Source organism: Lathyrus oleraceus, chromosome 4, assembly GCF_024323335.1.
Source record: "Lathyrus oleraceus cultivar Zhongwan6 chromosome 4, CAAS_Psat_ZW6_1.0, whole genome shotgun sequence".
NCBI lineage: Eukaryota > Viridiplantae > Streptophyta > Magnoliopsida > Fabales > Fabaceae > Lathyrus > Lathyrus oleraceus.
This window is the reverse complement of record NC_066582.1, coordinates 211,582,735-211,595,082: the sequence shown is the minus strand read 5'-3', so window position 1 is coordinate 211,595,082 and position 12,348 is coordinate 211,582,735. Positions and strand designations below refer to the sequence as shown.

At 37.2% G+C, this 12,348-nt stretch overlaps 1 protein-coding gene across 1 annotated transcript; it reads left to right on the top strand.

The window, feature by feature from the left end:
* Nucleotides 1-8,235: 8,235 nt before the first annotated feature.
* Nucleotides 8,236-9,383, top strand: LOC127136709 (uncharacterized). The gene is made up of 4 exons (XM_051063242.1): nt 8,236-8,481; nt 8,646-8,811; nt 8,860-8,931; nt 9,241-9,383. The coding sequence occupies exons 1-4, from the start codon at nt 8,236-8,238 to the stop codon at nt 9,381-9,383; spliced, it is 627 nt and encodes a 208-aa protein (XP_050919199.1).
* The last annotated feature ends 2,965 nt before the right edge of the window (nt 9,384-12,348 follow it).

The following is a 12,348-nucleotide window of genomic DNA, read 5'->3' as shown; positions in this document are numbered from 1 at the left end:
ACTGAAGTAGACTCTGAAGGAGAAGTTATTCAGTGTGCCATGTTAGTAGACTCTGAACCCATAAGTACAGAAGAGCCTCTTAAGCAGAAGCTCTGGCTGAAGGCCATGAAAGAAGAACTTGATGCTATAGAGAGAAACAAGACTTGGAAGCTGACAGAACTTCCAAAAGACAAGAAAGCCATCAGCGTCAGATGGGTTTTCAAGCAGAAGTTAAAGCCAGATGGTTCAATTGGCAAACATAAAGCAAGGTTGGTAGCCAGAGGATTTCTACAGAAACCTGGGCTGGATTACTCTGAAGTGTTTGCACCTGTAGCAAGACATGAAACAATCAGAATGGTGATTGCAATAGCTGCTAACAGGAATTGGCCTCTGATGCATTTAGATGTAAAATCTGCATTTCTGAACGGTCCATTAGAAGAAGAAGTTTACGTGTCACAACCTCCTGGATTTGTGAAAAAGAATCAGGAAGGGATGGTGTACAGATTATACAAAGCTCTATATGGATTGAAACAAGCGCCCAGAGCTTGGAATCAAAAGATTGATTCATTTTTCAAGAAGCAAGGCTTTCAGAAATGTGAGATGGAGTACGTGTAGCACCTCAAATTTGCACCTATCATTGTACATACATTCTCATATTAGGTCATAACATAACATGGTCCACTGCATAGCATTGCATTGTCCCATTTGCCTCAAGTGCAAGCCAATCAAGAGAATTAGGTCAAACTGGTCAGGAGATCAGTCAGTCAAGCAAGCAAGTGTGTTTTTCATTGAGCCAAGGCCCTAGGGTTGGTCCAACATGTTCACATGACTTGGGGATCCATTTGAAGTGTTTAGGTCAAAGATTGGAGGCTCAAAGGTCATCAGTCAATGCACAATCAGTCAGAAACCCTAATAAGTCAAACTTGGTCAACTGTGGTTGATTTGATGGTTTTGATGGTTGGATTTGGTTTGAGAGAGTTTATTCATGTCCCAATAGGCCTCATATATCATGGCAAACAATATCATTGAAGAATTTGAAGCGAAATCAGAAATTTCCAAAAATAGAAACTGGACCTGTAATTTTAACTGCCAAAAATGGAAACTTCTTGATCCCAAACTTACATCATGATACAAGCTTCAAATGAATTTTTGCCCAACATGAAAGTTGAAGATCTTGTTCTCCCATTTCCAAAAAGTCCAAGAACTCTCAATTCCCATGTATGGTTTGCAAGTTATGATCAATTCATTTTCAGAAATTCTTGAACTTCAAAAGGCCATATCTCTCAAACCATTTGGCCAAATTTGGTGAGGTTTTTTCCAACAAGTCATATTTAACCTCCTCTTTCCAAAAATGTAACTTTCATGTACCAAAAATCTATGGATCAAAATGGCCCTTTTTGAACTTACATGTTTATTTTCAAGTGTGGTACAAATTTGATTTTTTGAATTAAGCAATTTCCATCAGATTGGCCAATTGGGAATGGTTTAGGACATCATTTGTAACTTGTACAAGGCCCAAACTCGGGCAGAACACACACCCCATGTGCATTTGGTTGAAAATTAGCAAAATGGCAAAATGCTTCATTTGAGATAAACATGATTAACACTTGCTTAGCCAATGTAAAAACAGAAGTATATAACATCATTTTCTGCACATTCAAACCCTAGCAGCCATCAATTGAAATAAGAATACCTCACTTTCTCTCAAAGACCATTTTTCTCACTTTGCATTTTTCTGCTCAAACCTCCAAAGGACTCGAGCAATCCTTGGTTGGTTCATCATCTGACCATCATTTGGAGGCCTTTGCAAGCATCAATCACCAACTGTACAGCCATTCTCGAGCTCTGATTTTCCAAGCTACATCAATGGCAAATCACGATCTGAGCTGAAACCAACAGGGCTGAGCATAAAACCTTCCTCTATTCATCTCCTAGACACCTCTTGGACATCTGTTTGAGCTTACAACATCCAAACATCACTGTTTTCACAATTTGCTTCAAAAACAAGTAAGTTTTCAACTCTCTCTATTTCCAAAATCATGAGATGCTTTAGTTAGATTAGGCTTTGCTGATTCCATTGAACTTTATATCGCATGAAATGGTTGAGTTATGTGTGAGAAATCTGGATTTTAAATTTCATGACCAAACTTGTTCTTGCTTCTTTCTCTTTTGTTAGCTCGATTTGATGAATGTGGATGCTATATTATGAATGTGTGTGGTTTGCTGATTCTATTGATATGTTGTTTGGCCATTTCTGGAAATAATTTTTGCACGATGTCAATTGAAAAAGATGATGAATACTGTAGCTTTCACAAACCCTAATTTGCATTTCCAGAATTCCCTGTTCACGTATTGCATGAGTTCGCTTCACTGTTCACTGCCTGGACCAATCACAACATTTCACGTATCTCACTAATGCGCACCGTTTCACTTAAATCCCAACATAATTACTGAAATGCCATCGGTCCCATTATTTTAAATTAATTCATTTTATTAGTTCAATGTTTATTGCATTTTGGTTCCACAACTTACAAAATTCATAATTCAATCATTTTTGATCCAAAATTCATGGGAATTTCTGCATTGTGTTCATCTTGATGTCTAGAATTTTATCATGATTTTTCCAGAATATTTGCATGGTCGAATTTTAAATGGTATTAGGGTTTGTGACATGTATGCATATTTTGTACCTTTTACCAAAACCTTTGTGAAATAGTCATGCATTATCCAATGGTCCTGAAAATTTTTATACACAAACTAGACTCATTCATGTTTATTTTGATATAAAGTTTGTGAATTTCTCATTTCTGGATTGGGAGTTGTGAATTTTTGAAGTAGGGTGTGACAATTTGTGTCACACCATTGATGTGCAACTTGTTGATTTTTGATACCATGCTTCTTGACCTCCAATTGATCCAAAATTTTGCATGAACCTACTCTTGTATGTCTAGTTTGCACATGATTTTTCTTGGAATTATTTGTGCCATTTTCCATTTGTTTGAGATTTTCTCCCCTGTTTGACCAAAATGTTGACCTTATGTGATGCATGTTGCCATTTCATTTGTGAAATTCTCATACTTTATTAGATGGACATGAAATTTTGCATGAGATAACTAGACATCCTAAGCTTTGCCATGGTTTTAGTCCCATTCATTTATCATACACCATCTCTGATTTATGAATTTTTCAATTTGATGCATGTTTGGTTGACTTCTTTGAGCATGTCCAAAATTGCTTTGACTTTCTGATTTTCATTGATTGCCTTCCACTTGTCTAAATGAGATGAAATTTTACATGCTTACCATGCTATGTGTTAGGATTGATCATGATTTATTTGGTGATTTTTGGAAATGTTTGAGTTGACGTTTGATGCAAGTCTTTCTGTTGACTTCTATGAGCTCTCACTTGCCATGCTTTGACTTCTTTTGTTTATGAAATGATGATGATGTTTGATATGAATGTGAACCCAATTGGGATTGTTTCTTGATTAATTAAACATGATTTTGAATGCGTTCCCTTTGCTGTTTTGACTTTTTCATTCTCTTTTGACCCTAGGCTTGCCCTAGTGGTCCTGTTACTCACTTTTGAGCTTGTGTTTTCAGGTTGACCAACAAATGACCAATGAGGCCAATTCTTTTTGATTGAGTTTGCTTGAATATCATTGTTTAACTTGTTGTTTTGTAGGTGGCTTGGCTCTCAAGCTTTAAGCCTTGTGCCTTGCACATTCATTTGCTTCTGACTAACTGTTAATGTCTGTTTCCTTTTGCTTTGATTTGAGTTGCATACTAACATCTGCTTGACTATTTCAGGTGCTTTTAGTTGCTTAGTTCCTTGTGAACTTTTTGCTTTGCTTTGCTTGTATAAGCAATTTGCATTGAGGTATATCCCTTAATCTTCATGTAGTCTGGAAGACCTGGCCTGTTACTTGGCCAGGCAACTGTCTGAAGTCCTCCTTAAGAGGCAATGTTTGTGTATGTTTAATTTGTCCTTGTACATAGTCAAAGACCTCCTAAGTGAAGAGGCAATTGGCAGAATCAAGGGATATGCAACCTATCCCCTGCTATTCTGTGTGTCTTCTGCTTTGCTCACACCACTGTGTTGATGCATTGCAGATACAAACCCAAGATCTTGTACAATTGTACAGTTGAGTCAGTTTCAAATGTGTAGAAGGGTTCCCACCTTCTGAACCCACACATTCTTGTCTTAAGCTCTCCCAGGCCAGGGATAAGAGCTGTGAAGTCTTATCTTCACTCACCTTTCATCTGCTTCACCTTAGCCCCTCAATGGCAAGGTTAAGAGCAATAACTACCCAGTTCCAGAGGTTTGTTTGTCGAGGTTGATATGACCCCTCGACTAAAACCTAGCCTTGATGTTTGAGCCCCCTTTGTTGGTGTGTTTATTTTATGCTGTATGTGCTTGTGTGTGCTTGTGTGGTGTGATTGTATCCCCTAGGTTTGCTAGACTCCGCGTAGTCTCGTTTGCATGTCAATTAAGGTAGCACGGTTCCTTCGTATAGGACTTCCTTTCTTGCTTGAGTTTTCCTAAAACACAAACAAACATTATCCCCTCTTAAGGATACGTTAACTCCTTCTACTACAGATGAGTAAGTCTCCAAAGGTCGAGCATCAGGTAGATTGCGCAGTGACGTTGTCCACTTAAAAAAACACAAACCAACAGAAATAGTTTAGCCGAACTACGGCAACTCTGATTCTCATGTCCAGATGAGATACGTAGGCACGAGATGCGATGTCTTGTCGAGTTTGACTAACAACTAACACTAATTCTTTTCTCTCGCCCTCGTTGCGATTGAGACCTCCCCTTTCTCTTGCCCTAGTTGCAATCGAGACCCTTGCTTCCTGTGCAAGTTAGGTTAGGTGTGGCTTGCTTCCTGTGCAAGTCATGTTTAGGATAGGCTTGCTTCCCGTGCAAGTTAGCTAGAAACCTTAACTTAGGGACGACTTTGCATGACAACATCTAGGCTCGAGTCGTAGTCTCCCTAGTGTTATGTCTCCCTCTGTTATCTGGTTAGGCTAGTCCTTTTTCCCTGCGTAGGGGAACTACGTCGCCCTGATCCTCATATCAGATGAGGTACGTAGGCAGGAGATGAGCTGATCTCTCCGGGCGCTTTTTTTTTCCTTTTTGCGTGAGTTGTTTGACAGTTGCTAGGCTCGAGTGCCTGACTCCTTAGCAATTTGTTGTCTGTTTGTTTGAGTGTGTGCTTGACAATTATAGGCTCGAGTCCCCGACTCCCTATTAACTTGTTATGTTGTTGTGTGCTTGGAAGCTGATGTAAGACCATCGAGTGGCATTCGGGTTCCAGTGTGCGTGTTTTGGTTCGGATGCTGATGTAAGTCCAGTGATTGGCATTCGGGCTCCACGTTTGCCTTTGCCCGTGTTTGTTTGTGTGCGTGTCAGCCGAGCTACGAATGCTCTGATTCTTCTTCGTCCAAGAAGATACGTATGCATAGGATGCGATATCCTAGCGAGCATGTGTCGTTTCCCCAGTCCGAACTACTTCGACTCTGATGTCTATGCCTGATAGACTAAGTAGGCCCAGGATGCAATATCCTGCCGAGTCAGTTTCAGTCAGTTTCTTTTGTCTCTTTTCAGCCAGTGTGTGTGTGTGTGAGCAGCGTTTTAGCAACCATTTTCTTTCCTTTTGTGCGTGGATCCCGTCGAGTACGACGGATGCGTAGGGGTGCTAATACCTTCCCTTCGCATAACCGACTCCCGAACCCATTCTCTTTGGTCGCGAGACCATGTTCTTTCCTAGGTTTACTTCGAGCGTTTCCTTTCCCTCTTTTGGGATAAATAACGCACGGTGGCGGCTCTGTTGTTTCTTCTTTTCCCGCCGGTTTTTCGCGTAATGCGACAGTACGGTATCTACGTTCAGCATACTTCTGAAGGAAATATGACTCTGGTATGTTTATATGTTGATGATATACTGCTGACTGGAAGTTCTGAACAGGAGATAGCCAAGTTCAAGAAAGTTCTGATGAATGAATTCGAAATGACTGATCTAGGCAAAATGACATACTTTCTAGGGATGGAGTTCAGATACTCTGAGAAAGGTATTATTTTGCATCAGCTCAAGTATGAATTAGAACTTCTGAAGAGATTTGATCTGAAGAATTGTAAGATTGCTGTCACACCTTCTGATACAAATCAGAAACTGGATTCTGACTCTGATGGAAAGGATGTGGACCCTACAACCTTCAAACAGTTGGTTGGTTCTCTGAGGTATTTGTGCAATACCAGACCTGATATTTGCTATTCAGTTGGGATGGTTAGTAGGTTCATGAGTAAACCTAAGTGGTCCCATTACCAAGCTGCTATCAGGATTCTGAGGTATATCAAGGGAACTCTGAAGTATGGAGTATTATTTCCTTCTGGAAGAAAGGATGAGTCAGAACTTCTGAGTTATTCAGATTCTGATTGGTGTGGAGACAGAGTTGACAGAAGAAGTACGTCTGGGTACTTATTCAAATTTCTGGGAGGTCCCATTTCTTGGTGTTCCAAGAAGCAACCTGTTGTGGCGTTGTCAACTTGTGAAGCTGAATACATTGCAGGTGCTGTTACTGCATGCCAAGCTGTGTGGATTCTGAATCTATTACAGGATCTGAAGATTAAAGTAAACAAACCTCTGAAGCTGATGATTGACAACAAGTCTGCAATCAATCTTGCCAGAAACCCAGTGTTGCATGGGAGAAGCAAGCACATTGAGACCAAGTATCATTTTCTGAGACATCAAGTTCAGAGGGGAGTGTTAGAAGTTGTACACTGCAGCACTCAGAAACAGTTGGCAGATGTTCTGACGAAAGCTATCAAGACTGATCAATTTCTCAGATTAAGGGATGGAATTGGTGTTATAAGTTTTGATGGAATATGAATTAATGGATGATATTAGAAGTAATTCATATTTATTAGTTGTACTATTTTCTTAGCCCCTAAGTTTGTTAGAGGGTATTTTAGTATTTTATCCTATTCTAGTAACCCTAGTTTTAACTTATAAATAGGGTGACAATCATTGTAACTTTTATCATGTTTTGTAGCCGTCATTCTTAATAGAATATTTCCATTCATTCTACCTTTGCACCAACAGTGGCCTCATATCATTTGGTGGGATCAGTCATCTAGTTGAAAAGACCAGAGGCAAGTCCCATATCTATTTGGTGGGGATTGTTGATTCAGGTGAGGGACCGGAGACCGTGAAAGAAATTAGTAACATACCTCTGATATCCATAAAATATTAGTCCCACACGCATATAGGCGAAGGAGTTGGTGCATAATAACATTGCATATGTTGAGAATGATATTTGTGTTTGTATTTGTGTATGTGTTTGTCTACTAGTATTATTGTTATATTCGTTTATCATCTTGTTGCTAAATATCACTATTATCACTTGTAAGTGTATTCTCATCCCTTCTTTATTTTGTTGGATTGGCTTTGTGCAATATTGTACATGTAATTAGCAGGATTGGTAGATTTTGATGATCGTGAGATGGTTGTGACGCCCTCTTAGCATTTACTATTTTTTTTATTTAGTCAGATAAATGCTCTGGTCTATAACGTTGGGGATTTGGGTGCTTGTATTTTCATGCATTGAGTTGTAACTCTCTTTTATGGAGTTTTTAGAGATGTTTTACTCAGACTTATGATGTGTTTTTCTTTTATTTTCCGATGTGAGTTATTTAGTTGCATGTTTATGTATGAGAGTTTTGATGAAGTAACATCTTATGCATGAATCTTTCATTAAAATAAAGTATGTGGTTTAGGGTGTTACATAGTGGTATCATAGCAGGTTGGTCCATCCGGTCAAGTTTTATTTATTATGTTATTCCCTAGTGTGTGATGAGTGTTTGAACAATGTCGATACAATTTTTCTTCTAACAGTTGTTTGTTGATATACAAAGGAATGACTGGGAGACACAATCGTGTTATTGTCAAGGCTCTACAAGTTATGGCTCAAGTTATGGGGCAGGCACACCAGGATTTGCAGGCTCAACAGAAAAATCAGGCTAAAGGTGGTGAGAGTCATAGGCTGAGCAGATTCTAGAGGAATAATCCTACGACCTTTAAAGGGAGGTATGTTTCAGAAGGCATGCATGCTTGGTTGCAGAAAATTGAAAAATATATTCAGGGTTATGGCTTGTATTGATGCTCAACAGGTTCTTTATGGGACTCATATGTTAACTGATGAAGTAGAATATTGGTGGAATAATGCATGATAAAGGATTCAGACTACAGGTACTGCGATGACTTGGGCTATATTTAGAGCTGCATTTCTGGAGAAATACTTTCCTGCATATGTCTATAACAAAAAGGAGATTGAGTTTCTGAATCTAAGACATGATGAGGATAGACATGCAATATTTCTAATGCTAGTTAACAAGTTTCATATTTATGATGAGGATAGACATGCAAGATTTGCCTATTACATAAGTGTCAGTGATACGAAGAAGGGTAACCAGAATCGCGAAAAGCCTTATGTGTTTCAGATGGTAAGGATAAACAAAAATTTCAGTAGAAGCATAATAATGGGAAGAGTCAAAGTGGGGGATATGTTTCTAATTCGATCAAGTGCTTCATATGTGGTGTACTTGGTCATCGTGCGTCAGAGTGTACTGCGGTGACATGTTACAAATGTGGGAAAGTTGTGCATAAGGCTAATGAATGTAAGAGTGTTGGAGTGGTTTGTTATAATTATGGAGAGACTGGTCACATTAGTACTAATTGTCAAAAACCTAAGAAGACGCAAGATGTCAAAGTTGGTGGAAAAGTTTTTGCTCTCAGTGGTGCAAAGGCCTCAAAGTCCGATAATCTTACCCGAGGTACATGCTTTATTAATAGTATTACTTTGATTATTATCATTGATACAGGTGCTACTCATTATTTTATATCTGTCGATTGTTTGAAAATATTAAATCTCATTGTATCTCCTATGGGTGGAGGTATGATAATCGATACTCCACCTAATGGGTCGGTGACTACTTATTCAGTTTGTTTGAATTGACCTATGATGATATTTGTTAGGGACTTTGGTATCGACTTAGTCTTCTTACTGTTGAGTCAGCTTGATGTTATTTTTGGGATGAACTGGCTAGAAATCAACCATATATATATCAACTGTTATTCCAAGGCATTGTTATTTCCTGAGTTCGTGGAAGAGAAAGATCCTCTATTCATATCGGACAGTCATATGAGAGAATTCTTGAAAGATGAAGCCTAAGTGTTTGCGATGTTTGCTTCTTTACAAATAGGAAGTAAGACATCAATGGTTAATCTACCTGTGGTGAAAGAATTTCCAGAAGCATTTCCAAAAGATATTACTGATCTACCGCTCGAGAGAGAAGTTGAGTTTTTCATTGATCTAGTGTCAGCCTATATTGATGGCACCTTATAGAATGTCTCCAGTGGAATTGGATGAATTAAAGAAACAATTAGAAGATTTGCTTGAGAAGAACTTTATCAGACCAAGTGTTTCTCCTTGGGGAGCTCCGATGTTATTAGTCAAGATGAAGGACGACAATATGAGATTGTGCGTCGACTATCACCAGCTAAACAAAGTCACCATCAAGAAAAAATATCCTCTTCCCATAATCGATGATATTATGGACCAATTTGTTGGATCATGTGTATTCAGCAAGATAAATTTGAGATATGACTGTCATACCCCAAAATTTGCCTGTTAATTTTTATGATAAATTGATTCATGCATGACATTCATTTCACATTTGCATTCATTCATTAGCATACATTCTCATATAAATTATAAATTTTAATTTATTTATTATGTGATACAGATATAAAAAATAATAATAATTTTGGTTATTTGTATGATATAAATAAATTATATATATATATAAATAAAATAGTTTTAATTTAATGATAAATAAAAATAGATTTGAATTTTAATTGTATAATTAAAATTTTAAATTAATTTTATTTGTTAAAGCTCATTAAATTATAATAACTATTTTTTATAATTTAGTGACTCATGTTCCATTTATTCATTATTTATAAATAGTATTTATTTAGTAACTCACGTTTTTACTTAATAAAATTTATTTATAAGAGTAACATTTTTTTAAGCCCATAAATTATAAAATAATTTTGGTTGATATAAGTAAGAATAATTTTGATTTTTTTTAAATGATGAAAGTAAAAATAGAAATAGGTTTAAATTTTAATTCAATTATGTAACTAAAATTTAAATTAATTTTTATTTAAATTATTCATTATTTATAATAATATTTGTATTTAATAAATATTTAGCAAGGTTAAACCCTAATTCTCCTAAAGTATAGGAAGGGATCCAAATATTTAGCAAGGTTAAATCCTAACTCTCCTAAAGTATAGGAAGGGATCCAAATATTTAGCAAGGTTAAACCCTAAAATATAGGAAGGGATCCAAATATTTAGCAAGGTTAAACCCTAATCCACACCATTATAAATACTTCATATGGCTGCAGCAAAGAGACGAAAAGGGGAGAGATACAGCAGAAGAGGATACACAAGGCAAGGCAGAAGCAAGAAGATTCACGGGCAGGGAAAAGAGAAGCAACCATAAAGCACTCATAGCCTGAATAAGAACAACACACATACCGTGAGCAAGCTAGAAGAATCAAATCCCCAGTAAGTATTCATTATGGAATTTGCATCCAGCATGATTACCTTGCAATACTCCTTAATTCATGCATGAATAATATTGGTTTAATATATATATTGAGATGATGTATTCATGGTTTGGTGGATGTTGATATTGCTTTATTCAAGTATGCATCTGTTCTTGATATGTCATAGCATGTTGGAGAAATTATGTTTGCATGATTAAAGAATTATATCTGTTATTTAATTATTATTATATGAGTGTTGTTTCTAGCATAATTATGTTTATTTCACATGTTGTTATTACATAATAATGATGATGATGATATAATGATGATAATATAAATCCTTGGTTGTCTTTAACATGTATGTGTAAGGTTTGTTTTATCATTATCACTTGCAGTAAAGAGAATTAATACATGAGTAAAATAATATAAGCTTCTTGATTTGTGCATGGCTATTTTTATTATTGCATGATGATTACATATGATCTTATTTTATGTGTGTGGTTTGATATAAGATGAAGTTACAGGTTTGTTGTATTCACATGAAAGAAACAGCATGAGAAAAAATAAAGTAGCTTGCCGTAAGAGAGAAAGTTGTAACATGCATGGTGGTGTTGTGTCAAAATGGAAAAATCCATGTGGAATTAATATATATTTTAATGAAGGCAAATAAATAACTAATAGACCAACATGGCTCATTGGTAGCTCTCCCCTCATTGCAACGTAGAGGTCCTGGGTTCGAGCCCAAGACCTATTTTTTAGCGTAGTCTTATTTTTCGACCTTTAATTTACCCTCCTAAGGATAGGAAATACGTTAAGTAATTAAGAGCCCATGGATAACCATGGATACAAAGGGTGCTAACACCTTCCCTTTGTATAATGTACCTCCCGAACTCAAAATCTAATCAAGGTCTTTTCTATTCTTTTCCGCCTTTCCTTGGCGACTCTTGCTATCCGAAACATTGTTTTTCAAAGCAAAAACACAAAGTCAGTTCACCGTATCACAGAACTGGCGACTCTGCTGGGGAATCTTAAAAAGAGAGGTTACCTTAAAGATAAGATCACTTATGTTTTCGAATTGTTTCTTTGTCTGATTTACTTTTAAGGGATTGTTTGGGTATTCTATGCTCGAGTGAAAGATCCTACACCCCGGATCTAGTGTACCTTAGGTAAGTAGCAAGAGATCATCGCGACTGTCCGGCGTATACTGGAATGGTTAAAATGATGGCTACAGTTAATATGACACTTTGGATGTCCTGATGTTCCTCATGTTTACTTGAGGAAAAATTTGGCGTCTGCGTGGTGTCATCAAAGCATTAACCAGATCTTTAGAACCCTAATTGACTCATCCTAGCCATTAGAAAGTAGTGAGATAACTGACTTCGGTTCCGACTAGGGTTGGTTGATACTCGATACTACACTCTTTGAGATTGGACTTTAGGGAAATTTTGGTCAACCGCTTGGTGTTGCACTGAAGTGGACTTAAGGAAAGGTCAATGATTTAAGATCCTTCTAGAACCCGGTTACTATTCTAGGACAGGTTGAACCAACCAAACTTCAGTGGGGAGGGTACTTACCTATGGAACTCATGCAAGCCTTAAAACCTAGGAATGATTGTGGTGTGACTTGTTTGTGCTTGTTACTTACTTGACATCATAACATCATAACATCATGACATCATGGCATTGTACTAACCATTCGAGGACTTAGGGATTTAACTTTGCTCTGTTTTGTAGGGCTGTGGCTTCCAGGAAG